The 20,949-nt window shown below is 46.3% G+C and overlaps 1 protein-coding gene across 2 annotated transcripts in view; it reads left to right on the forward strand.

Moving 5' to 3' along the window:
• Sufu (SUFU negative regulator of hedgehog signaling) overlaps window positions 1–20,949 on the forward strand; it is a 99,925-nt gene that overhangs the window by 3,078 nt on the left and 75,898 nt on the right. For both annotated transcript variants that reach the window (XM_005352410.2, XM_005352411.2), the window contains exon 2: window positions 2,003–2,137. In XM_005352410.2, coding sequence (XP_005352467.1) covers window positions 2,003–2,137 — 135 coding nt within the window. The remainder of the gene's footprint in view (window positions 1–2,002; window positions 2,138–20,949) is intronic.

The raw sequence follows: 20,949 nt of genomic DNA on the forward strand, positions 1-20,949 counted from the left end.
CTCTGTAGCTTTTTGGTTCCTGTCCTGGAACTAGCTCTTGTAGACCAGGCTGGCCTTGAACTCACAGAGATCCTCCTGTCTCTGCCTCCTAAGTGCTGGTGTTTTTGTTTTTCAAGACAAGATTTCTCCGTGTAGCCCTGGCTGTTTTGGAACTCTGTAGACCAGGCTGGCCTCAAACTCAAAAACATCTGCCTGATTCTGCCTCCAAGTGCTGGGATTAAAGGTGTGCGCCACCACCGCCAGGCTCCCTGACTCCTCTTGTGGCTCCTATTTGATGTGACCTCTCCTGGGAGTCTGTCTGAAGGAGCTACAGCGTGCTGGCAGGTGGAGCAGGGCAGCCAACAGTTCACTGCTTGTTGCTGGATAGACCTAGGCTGCAGCAAAGACTCTTGGGATTTCCAGTAGGAAGTTGGAGGGAATATGGAGCCTGTCTTTTTTAGGATTCTGCAGCCATAATGGGGTCCTCTATTCTTCCCCAAAATGTTTTTAAATTCAACTTAAAGCCAAATGATTTGGTGAAATCACAGTTAAAGACAGACAGAGGCCAGGTGGTGGAGCACATGCCGTTAATCCCTACACTTGGGAGGCAGAGGTCTTTGTGAGTTCGAGGCCAGCCTGATCTACAGAGTGAGTTCTAGGACAGCTAGGGCTACACAGAGAAACCCTGTCTCGAAAAAAATAATTAAAAGAAAAGAAAACAAACAAAAAGCAGACATAGAGACTTGTCCCCTCACCTAACTCACTCAAGTGAGAGTTAAGCTATTTGGAGTGACTTTGTTTCTTATGAATTCTATAAGTAACTTAGGTTTTCCCCCCAGAGAATAAAGATTTCTGCAAAGGCTAATAACATCCTGGCAAAGAAGATGAAACTAGACTTACTGGTTTTAAGATAGGGTTTGAATTGCATAGTCTTGGCACACTTGCTGGGATCTCCTGTACCATGTCTTTTATTTGGTTGTTAGCATTCCCTCAGTAGTTTAGCCCACTTGCAACATTCACTTCTGTCCATGTCCCAGGCCAGGCAAGGCGTCTACAGTCTGTGGAGCGGTCCGTGTGAGGCAGCTCAACTGCGGGGTTCATGGGCTCAGTGCACGCTCTCTTCTGCTGATGGTTTCCATTTAGTGTGCTTCTCAAGTCTGTTTTCCTGTCCATTCTGAAGGAAAGCCCTCTTGTCTGTTGTCTGCTTTCTTTTGCCTAGGCACTAATTGCTAAAAGAACTTTTATTGAGTTAAATCTCCAGTGAGGTAATGACTGAATCTCTTCCTCAACTGCTTCTCTGTTGGGTTTATGGGGAGACTTAGTGTGGTTCTTAGGAGCTTCGAGTTGTGAACTGTCCCAGCTCTCCCTCTGAGACAGATTCCTCCTGGGACCCTCTTTAGAATGCAGTTGCTGACAGGGTTCAGTCTGGGTCGTGGTGCAGTGCTCGGTGCAGAGCTGGGCTAGCTGATGCTTGGACTTGGTAACTTGCAGTGACTACGTTTTGATCTGTGGTGTTCAGGCTGGGGTCTGTGCAGGCCAGAGGCTTTGTGTGTATTCAGAAGAAACAATACTAGAAGGCACAATATAGGCTTTCAGGAACTAGCTGTCTAAGAGACAGGTATAGAATGAAACCTGTACTGCAGGAATGATGTCCATTGGTCATACTCTGGATGGTCATTCAACAGAAGCCATTGATGCATCTCTTGAAGCCTGGCATGCTGTCAGGCACCATAGAAGACTCCATTTGGAGTCAGCAAAATGTGCAGCCAGCAAGTCTGCTTCGTTTCTAAAAGAGGCCCTGTCTGTTGGAGGGAAGAGGAGGGAGTTTCTTGACCATGTGGGATCACATAGCCTCGGATGCTTTTCCTTGGTTCATCGCTAGAGAGATTTTTGCCCTGCTTTAGTTATCTTTTGTTTTAGGTCCCTCTAGGATGGAGATTTCGGGTTTGTAGAGCAGAGCCTCTTACTTGATATTTTCTGGTTTCTAGGTTTAAATTGACACCGTGTGTTTTGTCTTTTTCAGGTTGGGTGGTCCAGACCCGTTGGATTATGTTAGCATGTACAGGAATATGGGGAGTCCTTCTGCCAACATCCCTGAGCACTGGCACTACATCAGCTTTGGCCTGAGCGATCTCTATGGTGACAGCAGAGTTCATGAGTGAGTATATGCCGCTGTCTTTCCTTGACCCTAAGCCTGTTTCTGAGGTTTTATTGGACATGTGTGATGATGTTGGTTTTGTGAGGATGACACTTTTCAGTGTCCTCTCTCTGCTTCTGCCTTCTGCTTGTACTGGTCAGCTTGGAACTTGCTATGTAGTTCAAGCTGGTCTTGAACTGGCGGTCGAAGGGCTGCTTGTAGAATTGCTTAGGTTGGTCTTGAACCTCTTTATCCTCCCATGTCAGCCTCCTGAGTGACAGGGTTTGCAGATGTGTGCGGCCAAACTTGCATTTTTCTTGCCTGCCCTGTCTACTTCATTGTTAGCACTGATCTGCTTCTGTTCTCTGCCATCTGTCTTTTAAAATCTTACCCTTTTTGAGCTTGGAGAGATGACTCATCTGTGGCTCACGTGGTTAAGAGCATTGACTGCTCTTCTAGAGGACCCAGGTTCAATTCCCGGCACCCACATGGCAGCTTACAGTTGTCTATAACTCCATTTCTAGCAGAATCAGTGTCGTCCTCTGGCCCCTGCAGGCAATAGACACATAACTTGTGCGTAGACATACGTGCAGCCAGAATACCCACACACTAAATAATAGAATAATTAAAAATTTTTCTTACTCTTGTCCTTGATTTCTTTTTATAATCACATAATATATGTTTTAATTCCAAAACATATTATGATATCAAGCAAAATGTAGTTAACTTAGTATTTAATCTTCCAAAATTACAATTAGAATAATTATAAAAGCTAACAACATTTTTTAAATCACTGATTATACACCGGGTACTCTTTTAGTTATTCTATACATGTGTCACTAATGAGTTTAGTTTTCAGCCTGAAACTGTGAAGCTGGTAGATGATAACATGTGCCCCACTTAGGGCGAGGGAATAGAAACATGAAGAGCTTCTGTGACTTAATATCATTTCTCAGCAGTGTGAGGGCCAGGATCGATTGAATGATTAGGTGATTGATTTGGAGCCAGGATTTAGATGTTGATAGTCTGAGTCCTCAATCAGACTCCTTCAGGATCAAACCTGGGTCCTCAGGCATAGTAGCCAAGTGCTGCATCATGGAGCTTCATCTTCGGTTCAAATAGTCTATAGTCTGGGTTTTTTTGAGACAAGTTCTTACTATGTAGCTCCGACATGCCTGGAACTCACCATGTGAAAGTATTTAACAGAGCGACATGAGATATTTAGGACTACAGCAGATGGGGGTATGATCGTCTTCATTAACACACCCCCGTCTCCAGAGTCGGTCTCTGCAGTCAGGACAGTGGAGCCTTATGACTTTCCAGCTGCCTACACTAAGTCCCCACTACCCAGAAAGAACGCCGGGGGGGGGGGGGGGGGGGGAGGCCTCCCGTTACTAGAGTCTCTTGTTATTGCTGGTTTACCAATGAGGAAACTGAATTGCTCAAGCCCCACATCTAGGTTATAAAAAAACTGGAGTTTGATTTAGATTGAGTCCAGAGTTTGAACTCTTAAATTACGGCACTGTCCCATTTCAACTCCTTGCCCACAGGCCAGGCTAGCTTTCTCTGCCTTTTGTTAGGCTCAGCAGCCAGGCCTTCCCTCTTCTCCAGCACATGGCAGGTAGTGTCTGTGCCTGTCTTCACAGCCTTCAAAATGGGAATAGACTTAATCTTGCCTGAGTGCAAGCCCTGTTTTTTGTTTTGTTTTGCTTGGTTTGTTTATTTTTATGTACATTGGTGTTTTTTGCATGTATATTTTTATGAGGGTGTAGGAGCCCCTACAACTGGAGTTACAGTTGTGAGCTGCCATGTGGGTGCTAGGAATTGAACCTGTGTCCTTTGGAAGAGCAGCCAGTATTTTTAACAACTGAGCCATCTCTCCAGCCTTGGGGACCCTGTTTAACAGTATTTGTAGTGGAGCTAAAATAATACAAAAATATGTATATGAGGGAGTAACACACACACAGGTTTGGGGAGACAGGATCTTAATCTGTATCTCAGGCTGTCCTAGGACTCACAGTAGTCAAGGCTGACCTATAGCCTCTTGAGCTAGAGTTACAGGTGGGTGCTGGGAACCTAATTCAGTTTCTCTAGAAGAGAAAGAAGTGCTCTTAACAACCTTCAGAGAGTGCAGTGAGATGGTTCAGTAAGTAAAGGCACCAGCTGCCGAGCCTGCTGATAACCTGAGTCTTCCCGACCTGGAACCCATGTGAAGGTGGAGGGACAGAACCGACTCACAGCTGTCCTCTGAGCTGCATACTCTTGGCATGGCACACGGCACATTCATCCTCGTACACAGGCTTAGTTAGGGTTACCATGGGGCGAAACACCGTGACCAAAAACAGCTTGGGGAGGAGAGGGTTTATTTAGTTTACACATCCTGAATCACAGTCTATTGAGGGAAGCTAGGGTGCGAATCAACACCAGGTAGGGACCTGGAGACAGGGACTGAAGCAGAGTCCACGGCAGAATGCTTGCTCCTCATGGCAGCACCCAGCTCCACCACAACAGGGCAGTATCACCCCCTAAGGGCTGGACCTTCCCAGGTTAGTAACTAATTAAGAAGTGGCATACATCTTTAATCCCAGCACTCAAGCGGCCAGCCAGCCTGTTCTACATAATGAGTTTCAGGATAGCCAGGGCTATGTAAAGAGACCATCTTTCAAAAAAAAATAATAAATAAATAAAATAAAAAGATTTCTTTTTGTTATTATTATTATTGGTGTGTGTGTGTATGGGCACATGTGTGTGCAGGTGCCCATGGAGGCTAGGAGAGGGAGTTGGATCCCTTTGAGCTGGCATTACAGGCAGTTGTGAGCCATCTGATATGGATGGTTGTAGGAGGAGGGCCCAGCTAGCTTAGCCCCAAAATAACCACACAGAAATTGTATTAATTAAATCACTGCTTGGCCCATTAGCTCTAGCCTCTTATTGGCTAACTCTCACATCTTGATTAATAGAAATTTAATCCATTTCTATTAATCTGTATGTTGCCACGTGGCAGTGGCTTACCGGCAAAGATTCAGTGTGTCTGACTCTGGTGGTGGCTCCATAGCGTCTCTCTGACTCCGTCCTCTTTCTCCCAGCATTCAGTTCTGTCTTCCCTGCCTACCTAAGTTCTGCCCTATCAACAGGCCCAGATCAGTTTCTTTATTAACCAATGAAAGCAACACATAGAAGGTCCTCCTACACCAGATGGTGGGAACTGAACTGGGCTCTTCTGAGAGAGCAGCAAGCACTCTTAACCACTGAGCCATCTTTCCAGGTCCCCTCCTCATCATGAGGAATTATTACCTTTGAAGTTTAGACACAGAAATTCAGAGGTGTTTGCTATGCAGTTGGTAAAGTAAAAGCCATATCTGGTGGCACCAAAGTCTGTTCTTGGCTATGGTGTCGTCCCGCTTTCTCTCTGTTCCTACCATGTCTCTCCTAGCAGCCTTTCTCTTTTTTCCACAGAGCTTGTTGAGGCATTTCCTCTTGCTCAGGGGAGTCCTGTCTGGTAACCCTAAGGTGGAGAACAAGTGACTGGCATGGCCATTTCCACCCATGTTCACTAGAGGGAACAGGATGAGAACAATTGTTTGCACCAAAATTGCTTGCCATACAAGCATGAGGGGCTAAATTTGTTTCCCCAGCACCAACAAAAATGCACAGTGGTGCACACCTGTAATCTTCGTATTGGGCAGGTGGAGACAGGGTTGCTTGGAGCTCACTGGCTAGTTAGTCTTACTGTGTGGTGAGCTCTGGGCTCAGTGAGAGACCCTGTCTCAAAATATAAAATGGAGAGCAATGAAGGAAGACTCCTAGCGTCATCCTGGAGTCTCCACACATGTGCACACCTCATGGACGTGTGCATGCACACACACACACACACACACACACACACGCACGCACGCACGCACGCACACATGTATATTGCTATTTGGATGCTGAGGATTGTCCTCAGTCCTCTCACCCCATGCTGGGTGGACACCCTACCACTGACCTACACATTAAGAGTCTAAAAACATAAAAATGATGTCATGAGATCACGTGGTATTTTGACACATATATCAATTATGTAGTGTTTAAACAACTTCATTTCATATGTTATATATTTTTTTAATGGTTAAAACATTTCAAATCAGGGGCTGGAGAGATGGCTCAGTGGTTAAGAGCACCGACTGCTCTTCCAGAGAACCCAGGTCCAATTCCCAGCACCCACATGGCAGCTAACAACTATCTGTAACATCAAGATCTGACACCCTCAAACAGACATACATGCAGGCAAAACACCAATGCAAATAAAACAAAAATAAGTTTTTTAAAAATTCCAAGTCCTTTTTTTAGCTTCCTGAAAAGTGCAGTACACTCCTGCTGTGCACGATACCCATTGTGCAGTTGCTCCCGTGTTTCTTGAACTTCGTCCCTTTAGTTGCTTGATCAGCTTCTCCCATGCTGCTCTTCCACTCTCCCTTGGGCCCCTGGTTAGCCATAGTTTCATTCCCCTTCCTGTGAGTGAGTGTATCAATGGGTTTGGGGAATGTTTGTTCTTTCTCTGTGTGTATCCTTGGCTGGTCTTGAACTCACAGAGACTACCTGCCTCTGCCTCCCAAGTGCTGGGATTAAAGGTGCTTGCCACCATTGCCTGGTAATTTTTTTTATTCTATGTCTGGGTGTTTTGTATCCCCTGGAAGAACAGCCAATACTCTTAACTGGCTGAGCCGTCTGTCTAGCCCTTGGTTTTTTGAAATAGGGTCTCAGGTCCTTGCTTCAGATTTGGTGTGCTACTGGGGATGACCTTGAACTTCTGATCCTCCTGCTTGCCCCACCCCACTTCTAGAGTTACAGCCGTGTGCTACCACAGCCAGGTTTATGTGGTGCTGGGCTGGAACCCCAAGCTTTGTGCATGCTAGAGAGACAGTACCAAATGAGTCACACCCCAGCCCTAAAGATTTTGAAGAAGCTGTTTCTGAAGTTGAAAGATGACATTGATCCTAGTTGGAGCAGCAGGAGGGTTTTCTAGAAAGTGGGAGACTACCCACAATGCCTTCAGTAGAAGAGACTGCCCTTCCCAGCCCCCACACTTGGGAAGTGTCAGGTATCTGCACTTGTTAAGCCTGCAGCTCTGGCCGGCTCCTTAGTGGACAGGCGGCTATGGATAGAGTGGGGAGATTTGCAGGGCTGTGAAAGCCGTAACATCAGTGCCTTTCTCTGAGGATTTCTGGTGGTTCCTGGGACCTCCAGAAACTCTCGCTAGATAAAAGTTCCAGGCCTAAGGGTGGCCAGCTGGAGAGTGTGTTCATGAACGAAGGCAGACTTCCCAGCGAGAGCCTGTGGGGCAGTCATCTGCTAGATGTATGTCTTGGACTGGCTCCAAAGACTCTTCGTGTGGAATTGACCCAGATTTGTGGCCCTATAGTTAGGGCCACGCGTCATCACCATGGGAGAGGTAGGCTGTGCCCCACAAAGCTGGCTGGTTGACAGACATGGCGTGTCCAGGTGGGTTTGAGACTGTTGTGGCCTCACCTGAGGGCTGTGGCTGCGGCTGGCGGGCTTCCGGTGGCTGCCTTGACTGAAGTGGTAGACAGCCTTCTTCTTTGTGCTCTTCACTGGACTACTCACCACGTGAGTTATTTATTGAACACTGGGCACAGATTAACGTGTCCACTTGTCCTCAGTCACCGCAGGTGAGAAAGGTTAGCTTTTCTTTCTCAGAGCTTGCCTTGTGGAAGCCCTGAAGCATGTCCCGTTATCTGCTGGGGTTTCCAGGAGAAGCCCTGCATTTGCTGTGTGTGTATGTCTTGGCCTTGCCTCCCTGTGGACCTGAGCGTCTCTGCCTCCCTGGAGTGCCTCACAAGACCACCTGCAGATGACAGTCCCCAGAATGGCCTGGGCCCCAGGATAGCCCAGATGAGTTCAACAAACTGGAGGAAGAGCTTTGTGGGCTCAGTAGAGGGCAGGCCACTTGGAAGTCTCAGAGATGTTTGGTTTCAGGGTGACTGTGAAATTGGGACAATTACTACTAAGGCTAGGGATTCAGACCACCTGGGAAGAGTGGGAGGCCATTTGACTTGGGCTAAATGGGGGTACAGATCATTACATTTAATTGGAGGTGGGGTGCATGCGTAGAGACTAGAGGACAATTTGTTCTCTCTTTACCATGTGGGTCCCCAGGACCAAACTCAGATGGTCAGGCTTGATTGACATCAAGCACCTTAACCAGCAGATCCAAAGACCTCTAGTCTGTAATTGCAGTGTTGTTGGGTATCAGACCCAGGGCTTTGCGTATGCCGTCGGGCAGGCTCCCTAGAAACCCAGGCTCCAGGCTGAAGTTGTCAATGCTGGGAATTCTGTTTTCCCTGTCCACCAGAACAACATTGTGGTGTTGTGTATGTGAAAGAGTGCGTGTGTGTGTGTGTGTGTGTGTGTGCATGTGTCTATGTGGAGAGTGTATGTATGTACACTTGCCTGTTTGCTCGTGGAGCAAGCTTGACTTTAGCTATCTTCTGTCACTCTCTGTTTTTCTTCTTCTTTTTTTTTTAATCCATACTTTTAAAAAATATTTATTTGTTTGTTTGTTTGTTTATTTATTATGTATACAATATTCTTTCTGCATGTATGCCTGAAGGCCAGAAGAGGACACCAGATCTCACAGATGGTTGTGAGCCACCATGTGGTTGCCGGAAATTGAACTCAGGATCTTTGGAAGAGCAGGCAATGCTCTTAACCATCTCTCCAGCTCTCTGCTTTACTTCTTTGAGGCAGGATCTCTCACTGTGTCTTACTCAGGGTAACTATTGCTGTGGTGAAACACATGGCCAAAAGCATCTTGGGGAGGAAAGGGTTTATTTTCTAATACTCCCACATCACAGTTCATCAAAGGGACCAGAACTCAAGCAGGGCAGGAGCTAATGCAGAAGCCATGGAGGGGTGCTGCTTACTGGCTTGGCTTACCCCTTACACCTTGCTCAGCAGTTTTCTTATAGGAGCCAAGATTCCCAGCCCAGGGCTGGTCCCACCCATACTGGGCTGAACCCTCGTACATCAATCACTAATTAAGAAAATGCCCCATAGACTTGCCTATCCCCAGATCTTATGGAGGCATTTTCTCGATTGAAGTTCCCTCCTCTCAGATGACTATAGCTAGTGTCGAGTTGACATAAAAGCTAGCCAGGACATCCACTAAACCTGGAGTTTGCTATTTCGGCTACACTAGCTGGCCATTAGGCCCTCAGAACCCACCTGTTGCTGCCCTCATCCCCACTGGGGCTATAATCCTGTACCACTGGGCTCAACTTTTACATGGGTGATAATATGACCTATGTGCTCAGGTTTTCATTGCATAGCGAGCCCCTTACCCACTGAGCCATCTCCCCAGCTTATCTGTCTACATCTGTATATTTTTTTCTGAGATAGGATCTCATGTAGTCCAGGTTGGCCTTGGAGCTTTATACCTAGTTGGGCGGTGTTGATATGTGCCTTTAACCCCAGCACTCAGGAGGCAGAAACAGGCAGGCAAATCTGAGTTCAAAGTCAGCCTGTTCTACACAGTGAGTTCCAGGACAGCCAGGGCTACAGAGAGAAACCCTGTCTCGAACAAATAAAAAACAAACAAGCAAGCAACAAAAAAAACCTCAAAAAACCTTATATATCAGGATGATCAAGAATGCCTAATCCTCTTGCTTCCACCTCCCAGGTGCTGGGATTATAGCTGTTACCGGAAGCAAACCCAGTTTATGGGATGCAGGGATCAACCCAGTGCTTCGTGTACATGCTGCTAGCACTTTACTAAGTTTCAGCTTCCACCTCCATACCATGTTTGTGCAGGGCTGTCCTAAACCTGTCTTAACACAGTGAAGAATACCTGCCTTCATACTTCCTGTGTTGTCTGAGTCTGCCAGAACCTTCCTTGTTCAAATGCTAGCTCTGACCCTTGACTCTGAAATTCCTTCCTGCATCCTGCCTCTGATGTATACACTGTATATATACCCTGTACACTGCATCTTCTACATCGGGCTTCTCAGTTCTGATCTGCAGTTCTGAGATATGACTAGAGTGATCTTGGTCCTCTGACCTGAGCCCTGCAGCATGCTGGTCTGCCTCTCGGATCCAGAGGACTAGGTTGTGCAGCACGTACACCAGCAAAGCGATATTGACCCCTCTTTAAAATTCACAACATTAGGACCTGGAGAGGAGGCTCAGCAGCTAAGAACACTTGCTGCTTTTCTAGAAAACCTGAGCTTGGTTCCTAGCATTCACATTAGGCAGCTCACAACTGCCCACAACTCTAGCTCCAGGGGATCTAACACCCTCTTCTGGCCTCCATGTCCACCTACACACTTGGGGCATACATTCACATAAATACATAAATACACAAAATAAAAATGCTAAGTTCATAACATTGGGGGCTGAAGAGGTGGTTCAGTGGTTAAGAGAATGTACTTCGCTTGCAGGAGACCCAAGTTCATTTTCCAGCATCCACCTCTAGTGACTTTCAACACAACCATCTAATATGACTCCCAATGGTTTACCACACAACCTTCTGGTAACCTGAGTTTGAGCCTTGGAACCCATGTAAAGGTGGAAGGAGAGAACTGACTCTGTGAAATCCTCTTCCAACCTACACACGCTCACACATGCACGCACACACACGCGCATGCACACACACACATACAATTATAGTAATAAAAAATTAGGTTATGTTCCCTGCCCTTAACTGCCCAAGGGGGAGCTTAGCTCCTGTCTCACCGGACTGTTCTCATAGAGACCCCATGGATGAGGAAGTTTCTGGGTAACAAAGAGCATATTCAAAATCCTGGTTTGTTAAGTGATTAGGGTAGTGGTTCTCCATCTGTGGGTCACGACCTCTTTGGGGGTCGAACAACCCTTTTACAGTGGTCACATATCAGATATCCTGTGTATCAAATATTTACATTGTGATTCATAACAGTAGCAAAATTATAGTTATGAAGTAGCAACAAAAATAACTTTATGAGTTGGGGTTCCCACAACATGAGGAACTGTATTAAAGGGTTTCAGCAGTAGAAAGGCTGAGAACCACTGGCTTAGAGGCTGGATAACAAAATGGGAAGCTGTGCCCTCAACCTAATTACTCCATACTGAGGAAGCAGTACTTTCAAGCTGAGCATTTCTGTGGTTGGCTCCATGTTACAAAGTGACATTTGGCTCTGTTTTTTTAAGTGATGAGCAGAGGCAGAGTGGCTCTGCATCTGTTGCCTGTAGACACCATCACCTGTCCAGCACCATCAGGAGATACCACCAAAATAAAGTTGTGCACCAAGTTCAGAGGCTTCTTTTCTTTTCTTTTCTTTTCTTTTCTTTTCTTTTCTTTTCTTTTTTCTATTGGTTTTTCAAAACAGGGTTTGTCTTTGTAGTCCTGGCTGTCCTGGAACTCACTCTGTAGACTAGGCTGGTCTTGAACTCAGAGATCTGTCTCTGCCTCCCAAGTGCTGGTGTTAAAGGTGTGTGCCACCACTACCCAGAGTTAGTCTGCTTTCTTATATCATCCAGGACCACCTGATCAGGGGTGGAACTGTCCAAAATGGGCTGAGCCCACCCACATCAATAATTAAATCATGAAAAGCACATAGCCTTTCATATAGGCCAGTCTGATGGAGGTGTTTTCTCAATTAAGGTCTGGAGTGAGTTCCAGCCCAGTCACGGTTACACAGAAAAACCCTATCTCAAAAATCCAAGAGAGAGAGAGAGAGAGAGAGAGAGAGAGAGAGAGAGAGAGAGAGGAGAAGAGAGGAGAGAGAGGAGAGAAAACTGAACAAGCCGGGAAGAGCAAGCCATTAGAGTTCCTTCCTGACCTCTGCTTGCTTGCGTTCCTGCCCTGACTTCCCTTCATGGTGGACTGTGAGCTGAAGGACATCATAAGTTCCTTTGGTCACGGTGTTTATCACAGTGATAGAAAACTCAGACATCCAGTTTTGGAACTAAACTTGGGTCTTCTGGAGATTGAACTTGGACCACTAGTTTTGAGCAGGTGCCTTTGTCAAATGCTGAGCCTCCTCACTGATTTAGTCAATCTGTCTGCCTGCCTGCCTATATAACTATCCATCTATCCTTCGGGGTGGAGTACAATAGGGTCTCACTGAGAAGCTCTGGCTCCATAGCATTGGAGTGAAAGGTGACCCAGTTTTGTAGTTGCTTTCTTTTTGTTTTGTTTTTGTTTTTCGAGACAGGGTTTCTCTGTGTAACGGTCCTAACTCTTCTGAAACTAGCTCTGTAGACCAGGCTGGCTTCAACTCACAGATATCTGCCTTCCTCTGCCTCCCAAGTGCTGGGATTAAAGGTGTGCGCAACCACTACCCGGCGTAGTTTCTTTTTTTTTTTTTTTTAAATTTATTTATTTATTATGTATACAATATTCTGTCTGTATGCCTGACGGCCAGAAGAGGGCGCCAGACCTCTTTACAGATGGTTGTGAGCCACCATGTGGTTGCTGGGAATTGAACTCAGGACCTTTGGAAGAGCAGGCAATGCTCTTAACCACTGAGCCATCTCTCCAGCCCCCCCCCCCCCCGGCATAGTTTCTATTTCTTAAGGACATCTTGTTTTTAGGTTTTGGTGACTTTTGAATGAAGCTGATATGAACACTGTTTTTTAGGTAGGTTTTTGTGTGAATAAAAAATAGGGTTTCATTTTGTTTGAGGTACTGGATGGTAAAAGTTTGTTAAGCTTTGTGAAAAACTGTCAAACTGTCTTCCAAAGTGACTGTATCATTTTGCATCCCATCCAGCAGTGAAGGGAGGGTTCCTGCTTCATGTCCTTACTGATATTCAGTGTTGTTTTTAGCCACTGAGTAGATGTGGGATGGTAGCTAACTATTTTAATTGCAGTTCTCTAGTGAGTTGTGGAGTTGGCCATCTCATCGCCACCTGTACCTTCGCTTTTGTTGTTGGCCTTCTCTCTCACTTCCTGGATTCAGGATTGAGTCCTATTTTCCTTTTGGGTTTTTGTTTTGTCTTGTTTTTGATAAAGGGTCTTATGTATCCTAAACTGACCTTAAACTCTCTGTGACCAACAATGACCATGAACTCTTGGTTGTTGTACCTCTACTTCTCAAGTGCCACAACAACTTGGCTCATGAGCTGCTGGGAGCAAACCTAGAGCTTTTTTCATGCTAGGTAATCAGTCTGCTGCATGAGCTCCAGCTCTGCTTTGGTCCTTTCTGAGGCTACTCAGTGAGTGAGCTCTCCTGTGTGAATGCTGGGAAGAAGCCCATCTTTGAAGCCTCAGTCTCTGTGGGAGCTGGAGCTGGCTCATGAATTCTATGCTTTATTTTCTTCATCGATAGAGAAAAAGCAACAAAAGATAGTTGACTCTGGGACATGCAGCCTCAGTCCCAAGGCAGCCCCAAGGTGCACTGAGTTGTGTCCTCTGTGCAGACTGTACAAAAACTGGCTGACAAACTTTACCCCTCAGGTCCTATTGGGCGTAACTTTGCCCTTGCTGAGAGTGACTGGACTGTGAGGCCCCAACATGATCTTAGACTCTCCCTGCCTTAGTTGAACCATCACAAACCAGACAAAATCTACAACTTTCCTGGCCTGACTTTTTCCTATTCTACCCATTGTTGTCCAGCTTCTTTCATGTATGAAGAAAATAAGTCATTTTCTCACAGCTGGAAATTAAAGCAGGGAGGGAGGACTCATAATCCTTCTACCTTTTGTTTGTGATCCTTGATTCGGACCCTGTGAACAGTTGGCAGTGACTGCTGCCCAGTTCTGTGTCCCTCACAGGAATCTAACATCTTCCAAGGCTTTTCCTGCCACTTGGCTAACCCTGTTGTCTCTGTCTTCTAGAGTCTGAAAACACACATTTAACACTCAGTTGTCTCTGCCTCCGCCCATTGCCATGTCAGCTTGGCTCCATTCATCTTTTCCCTCTGGCTCTTGGTGCAGAGTACTGGAGAGCACATACATGTATTAACTGTGTTGGTGCCCACTTCTCAGCTAGTACTGACATCTTTTAAAATTTTAGCTCAGTTTTATACTTATATATATTTATTTTTTGAAACAAGCTCTTATGTAGCCCAGGCTGACTTCAGCTTACTCTGAAACCATGACTGTCCTTGATCTCCAGATGGTGTTAAAGATTTAAGCTACCATGCCTGACTTTTATTATTATTTCCTTTTTTTAAAAGATAAGCTTAGTTACATATCTGGTGTGATGGCTATTCTTGGTTGTCAAGGTGACTACATCTGAAATTAACTAAAACCCAAGCACCGGGCATACCTGTGAGGGCTTTTCCTGATTAAATCACTTAAAGTGGGAACAGCGATCTTTAATCTGTATCTTTGAGGTGGGAAGACCCACCTTAACCTGGGCCATACCTGCTGGCAGCCTATGTAAAGGACATGGAAGGAGGAGGCTGTTCTCACTTTCGAGTTTATTCCTTCACTGGCATTAGTGCCTGCTTCTTCTTTTTTGATGTTTTGTTTTCCTTGCTTTAAAAACAATTTATTTTGTGTGTGTGCATTGATGTTTTGCCTGCATATATGTCTATGTGAGGGTGTGGGGTCCCCTGGAACTGAGGTTACACATAGCTGTTGAGCTGTCATGTGGATGCTGAAAATTGGACCCAGGATTTCTGGAAGAGCAGCAGTGCTCCGAAGTGCTAAGCCAAGTCTCCAGTGGTTCCCTAGAACCCACTTCTTTTTTTTTTTTTTTTTTAATATTTATTTATTTATTTATTTATTTATTTATTTATTTATTATACAATAGTCTGTATGTATGCCTACAGGCCAGAAGAGGGCACCAGACCTCATTACAGATGGTTGCGAGCCATCATGTGGTTGCCGGGAATTGAACTCGGGACCTTTGGAAGAGCAGGTGATGCTCTTAACCACTGAGCCATCTCTCCAGCCCTAGAACCCACTTCTTTAGGATTCTGTTGTGTATTGAAGACCAGCTGAGATATCTTGCCTCTTGGACCAAACAACTCTAGATTCTTGGACTTTGTTGGTAGACAGCCATTGTTAGACTAGCTGAACTATACCTAGTAAAGTCACTCTGATAAATCCCATACATACATACACACACATATATACATACTTACATAATTCATTCATTCTCTTGGTCCTGTTCTCCTAGAGAACCCTGGTTAATACACCCAGGCAGTCCTTGGCCTTTAGTAATCCTCCTGCATCAGCCTCCTGGGTACTAATATTACAAGCATGGTCTTCTGGCTCCTAGAATCTTTAAATAAAAACATAAACATACTTTCATGCAGCAGTCTTGATATGTTGATTGTATCATTTTTCTCTTAAAAAGGTCATTATTAGGCTGGACATGGTGGCATGTACTGTAATCTCAGCACTTGGGAAGTAGAGAAGCAAAGACCACAAATTTGTAACCAGCAAGAACCTATCTTTAAATTAAAAATTTGTAAATATGTGTGTCTCATGTATGTATGTGCACATGTGTGTGGGTGTCCACAGAGACCAGAAGAGGGAGGTGGAGTTATAGGTTGTTGTGAGTGCCTGTTGTGGGCACTGGAGGCTGAACTCTGGTCCTATGTAAGAGCAACAAGTGCTCTTAACTGCTGAGCTGTCTCTCAGGGTCCTTATACCTGAAATACACAAAATATTTAGACATGAGTAAAAATGCTGAGATGCTCACAGACATGGGCACAGATGCCCATGGTAAGTTTCTCTGGTTGCTGAAATAAATGGGCTACATTTTAGGCCAGTTTTGTGAGACTTTGTATGGTACATAGAAAAATGCAATACTTGGTGTTTGGGCTTAGAAGAAAGGATGACCCACTGCCCGTTCTGACACAGGTCTACCAGGTGTTGGGTAGGCAGACCCAACTGGTTTCCACCCAGCGTAAGTCCTGGGACATCTTTGGAGGGCTGGGTTTGTGATAATGGACAACACACCCGGTCCTGGGACATCTTTGGAGGGCTGGGTTTGTGATAATGGACAACACACCCGGTCCTGGGACATCTTTGGAGGGCGGGGTTTGTGATAATGGACAACACACCCGGTCCTGCTCCTCACTCCTATCTTTTGGCTGAAGTGTCACTGTAGGGAGGTGGACTTGCTACAACTTAGGTCCTCATGGTGCCCGACTGTCTCCTCTTATAGAGTTCTTTTTTTTTTTCGAGACAGGGTTTCTCTGTGGTATTGGAGCCTGTCCTGGAACTAGCTCTTGTAGACCAGGCTGGTCTCGAACTCACAGAGATCCGCCTGCCTCTGCCTCCCGAGTGCTGGGATTAAAGGCGTGCGCCACCACCGCTCGGCTCTTATAGAGTTCTTGCCTTGGCTGTGGAAAAAGGAATCAGAGGCTTAGAAATGTGGTCATCCTACATTTGAGGCTAGGCCAGTTGGCCGTTTGGCAGTGAGAACTTGGGTTCATAGCAGCTTCCTAGAAGGTGGAGCACACTGAGCTCCAGGCCTTTGGTGTGACCCCGTGTGGTCCTTCTCTCCCTCTCCTGTTGTTTAGGACCTGCAGTACCTGGTCTTAAGAATTAGCCTGGCCTCGGCAAGACCACTCAAGTCAAAGAGCTGTTTGTGATTTCCAGAACAGACTTTCATGCTAGGAGGCCTGCCTCTTACCGCGGGCTGTCCAGTGTGAGGTCAGAAGCTCGGGCCACAGCTGAGAGGAAAGCCTGCTGGAGAACACAATCTGCCTCAGCCTTCAGGCCCCTGCCCGGCTGGCTGGCTCCACTTTCTGCTGGTTATAGAGAGGCCTCTAAGCACCTACGAAAGTTTGGCTGGATAGAGGGGAAAACACTGAGTGAAAACTGACAGGTGACACAGCGGTGTGCCCAAATTCAGTCTCCTTCCTGCTCTGGCATTTCCAAGGTCAGGTTGCAGACACTGGATTCCCACCCTGCTGGCTCCAGTATGAAATTTTTTCCTTCTTGTAACCAGGGATTTTTAAACAGAGAAAGGTCTTTAGAGTTAGATTTCTAGAAGCATTGGCCATGTGGGCCTGTTGGTTTTATACCAGTTCTTTTACAGGGACAATATGATAGAATGTCATGTAGTCAGGCTCTGGACCATCTCTGCTCAGAACCATCCCCTGACTTCCTGTTGAGTACTCAGGTAAAAGCCGTTGGCCATGTTGGCCATGTGTAGCCTTCCAGGTCCAGCCCTCACTCCACTGTGGCGCCTCTCCTGGTGCTCTTGCCCTTCCTCCTCCTGCTCCCTGTTCTCAGCACTCTTCTGCCTCAAGGCCTTCCCACGGGCCTGCCCTGTAGATAGGCTCGCCCCTGACTCCCTCCCCTCCTTAGGCATTTCCTCAAATAGCCTTCTCTAGCCTCCTTTCTTTTCTTTTTCCTGTTTTTCTTCTTTGGAGAAGGGTTTCACCATGTACAACAGGATGCCTTCAACTCCCAGAGCTCCACCTTTCTCTGCCGTGGATGCTGAAATTACCAGGCATGCACCATACTGTCCAGTTTGGCCTCTGTTTAATTTGGGAACCTTGCACCTGTACCTGAAGCACCGTCCTCCTTTTCTTGACTAATTCTTTAAAACACGTAGTCATTGCCTTCTAACTTAGGATGCTCATTCTCTCCCTCTCTGAGCGTGTTTGTAAACACACATGTGTCACTGATGTTTCCCTGATGAATCCAGTCTTCATTGGATGTTGAACAAGAACATTGGAGGCGGTTTTTATCCAACATGTTCAGCTCTTGCAGAAAAGCCCTCCACTCCAGAAAGATGTGCCCTAGGACCAAGTCCAAGCACTGAGCTCAGGAGAGAGTGCTTCTTCCATTCAGATCCAACTGTGGAGTCCAGAAACACTCCAGGGCCAGGTCAAGCCTTTCTCTTGGAGTGATGTGTGATGTGGGTAAAGAGGCCTAACTTGGCTTAAGGACTTAAACTTAGGTGAGGGACTCAGCCCTGTACTCAGTGTGTAGGAGCTCTTGGTCTGTTTCATGGATTTCCAGGGTGCATTATGGAATGGTCTTGTGCTCTGTTCAGTGCTGGGATACCTTGGAGAGTAAGGCAGGCAGGGTTCCTGCTCTCCCGAGTCTTAGGTTCTTAGGGAAGACATGTAAATGCATTGATAGAGGGCAGACCCTGGGTTCAGAATAGAGTGGGGGATGGAGTGTTGAGAATTAGCTGAGAATTAAGGTGAGTTGAGGAGTAGGCGCATTTTACAGTGAGACCAGTATCAGTTTGTGAAGCTTTGAGATCTTGGTGACGAGGTGACAGCCAGGGCTACCTTGTACAACTCTAGGGACATTGATCGTAGTGTTCTGCAGTTGGTCCTCCCTGGAAGGCAAGGTGCTTAGAGTCCTGACCATCCAACTATGTGACAGACCTAGATAGTGAAGACTGCTACTGCAGAGTCAAAGCAAGTGTGACCTTGAGGCATGCTAGGAACAGAAGGAAGGCCAGTGTGGTCCTAGAGGAGGCCAGGGGACAGGGTGAGCATGCAGTCTGAAGGCAACGTGAGAAGTGTGGTAGTTAGCACTGGAGAGATGGCTCAGTGGTTAAGAGCCCTGGGGTGTGGTTCTTAGCATCTTTATGACAGCCCACAGCCTCCTCCAATTCAAGAGGGTCATGTGGTACCAGGCATCCACATGGTGCGCGTACATACATTCAGGCAAAGAAAACAACATAAAACAAAACAAAAAACCCAAAACCAAAAAAAAAAAAAAACAGTACTTATAAAATAAAAATAAATAAAAAGTTAAAAAATGCGATAGCCAGAACCGGAAGATGGCTCAGCAAGTAAGAGCACTTGGTGCTTTTATGGAGAACCAATTTTCAAATCCCAGCACTCACAGGTGGCTCACAACCATTCATATCCAGTTCCAGAGGATCCAATGCCTTCTGACCTGCTCCAGCATTAGGTACACATGTACTGTGTGTACATACATCCAAATAAAACACGCATCACACATAAAAAATTAGTCTTAAAAATACAATTAAAAGGCCGGGCGATGGTGGCGCACGCCTTTAATCCCAGCACTCGGGAGGCAGAGGCAGGCGGATCTCTGTGAGTTCGAGACCAGCCTGGTCTACAGAGCTAGTTCCAGAACAGGCTCCAAAGCCACAGAGAAACCCTGTCTCGAAAAACAAAAAAAAATAAAAAATACAATTAAAATAAACTGTTTCATTTTGAAAAAAGAATGTGGCAGTCAGAAAATGCATGGTTGGCTAATGGGGACACAGCTATGCCATATGAATGCAAGAGTAGTGTTTCAGGGAACTTGACCAGAGCTGGGGCTCTGCTCTAGTGTGAAGCGGAAGAACAGAGTTAGCTGATGGCTGCAAAGGTGGCTCCAGGAGCATCAGGAATGTGCTTGAGCCCGACAGACAGTCAGAGGAAAGCTCCTGGCTCTTTAACACTGCTTATCTTGTTTGTAGTTTGATGTCGTGCTCTGATTGTCTCCTTGAAATGATGGGATTGTCATTACCACTTGGCATCGCTCAGCTCTGACGTGATGTACTCCGTGTACAGCGCACACAAAAAGAACAGCCCTTGCCCTAGGGGGACTGAGACGCTGGAAAGATCATGTCCTTGGTCTTCTAAGGCACCTAGCTGCTCATAGCCTTAGGAGATGGTGGGTGGACAAAGGACCTCTGGGCAGATCTTCTGACTCTTGGGCCAGCAAGGAGCTCTTGAGTTATACACCGGAGTGCTGAGAGGCCCACTTCCCAAATCAGATTGTGACTTGCCATCATTGGTCTAGCTTGTCTTCTTAATTTTTAAAGGTTTTGTAAGGTTGTTGATTAAAGTCAAAATGAGGAATGGCAGCCGTCAGAGTTCTTTTACTTTATTTTATTATTATTTGAGGGGCGTGGTGAGACAAAGTTTCTCTTTGTAGCCCTGGCTGTCCTGAAATTCTTTGTAGACCAGGCTAGCCTCAAACTCAGAGATCCGCCTGCTTCTGACTCCCGAGTTCTGAGATTAAAGGTGTGCGCCACCACCGCCACTCACAGTTCTTTTTAGCTTGCCCAGCTGGTTTGGGTTCCTCTGGGTTTGAGCGCTGCAGTCTGGAGGTGGTTGTGAATGCAGGGAGCAAGGTCTAGCAGATCTTCCACAGGGGAGGGCTGGCCGAGCCTCCACTGCTCTGTGGGAAAGGGCCTGCTGATCCTGGCCTTTACTTAAATTCAACGCCTTGGTCTGGGAAGCTCTTTGCTCCCTGAAAGCCCAGGACAGAGTTAAGCTCCTAAAGTATTGGGAGCAGGAAAGTTTGTCTGGTCGGATTCTTAGCTGAGTCTGTCCTGGGAACTACTGCTTTAAACCTGAGGAATGCTGTGGGAACTTGGTCCTTGGCCCCTGGCAAGGCATCTCGGGAAGGGGCTACTCCAGTGAGTCAGATGTGTGCTGTCTAATTGGACAGGGAGTAGCAGACAGCAGGCATGTGAAGGGCAGAGCTGAAAGTCTCTGCTCTCAGGGTGAGCGGGTCTCTGTGCCCCTCTTCCTGTTCCTTCTCTCCTTTTGCTGGGAACTGAACCCAGGACCCATGGCCCTAGGATGATGTTTTTTTCTTTCTTTCCTCCCTGACTCCTCTTTACCATCCCACCCTCCTTTTTTATTTTTTGTTTTTGAGGCTGGCCTTGTGTTTGTTATGTAGCTGAGGATGATCTCGAACTCCTGATCTTCCTGCCCTCACCTCCCCAAATACTAGAATTATAAGTTCTTGTTGCCATATCCAGCTTCCCTTTCTTTTTATAAAGGTTATAGAGAATGGTTTAATATAACTCAGAGTTTTAAAGAAGTCTTAAGTTCTAGAAGAATATTGCCATATAAGCATATCTAAGCCGGGTGATGGTGGCGCACGCCTTTAATCCCAGCACTTGGGAGGCAGAGGCAGGCGGATCTCTGTGAGTTCGAGACCAGCCTGGTCTACAGA

The sequence above is a fragment of the Microtus ochrogaster genome, chromosome 8, assembly GCF_000317375.1.
Source record: "Microtus ochrogaster isolate Prairie Vole_2 chromosome 8, MicOch1.0, whole genome shotgun sequence".
NCBI lineage: Eukaryota > Metazoa > Chordata > Mammalia > Rodentia > Cricetidae > Microtus > Microtus ochrogaster.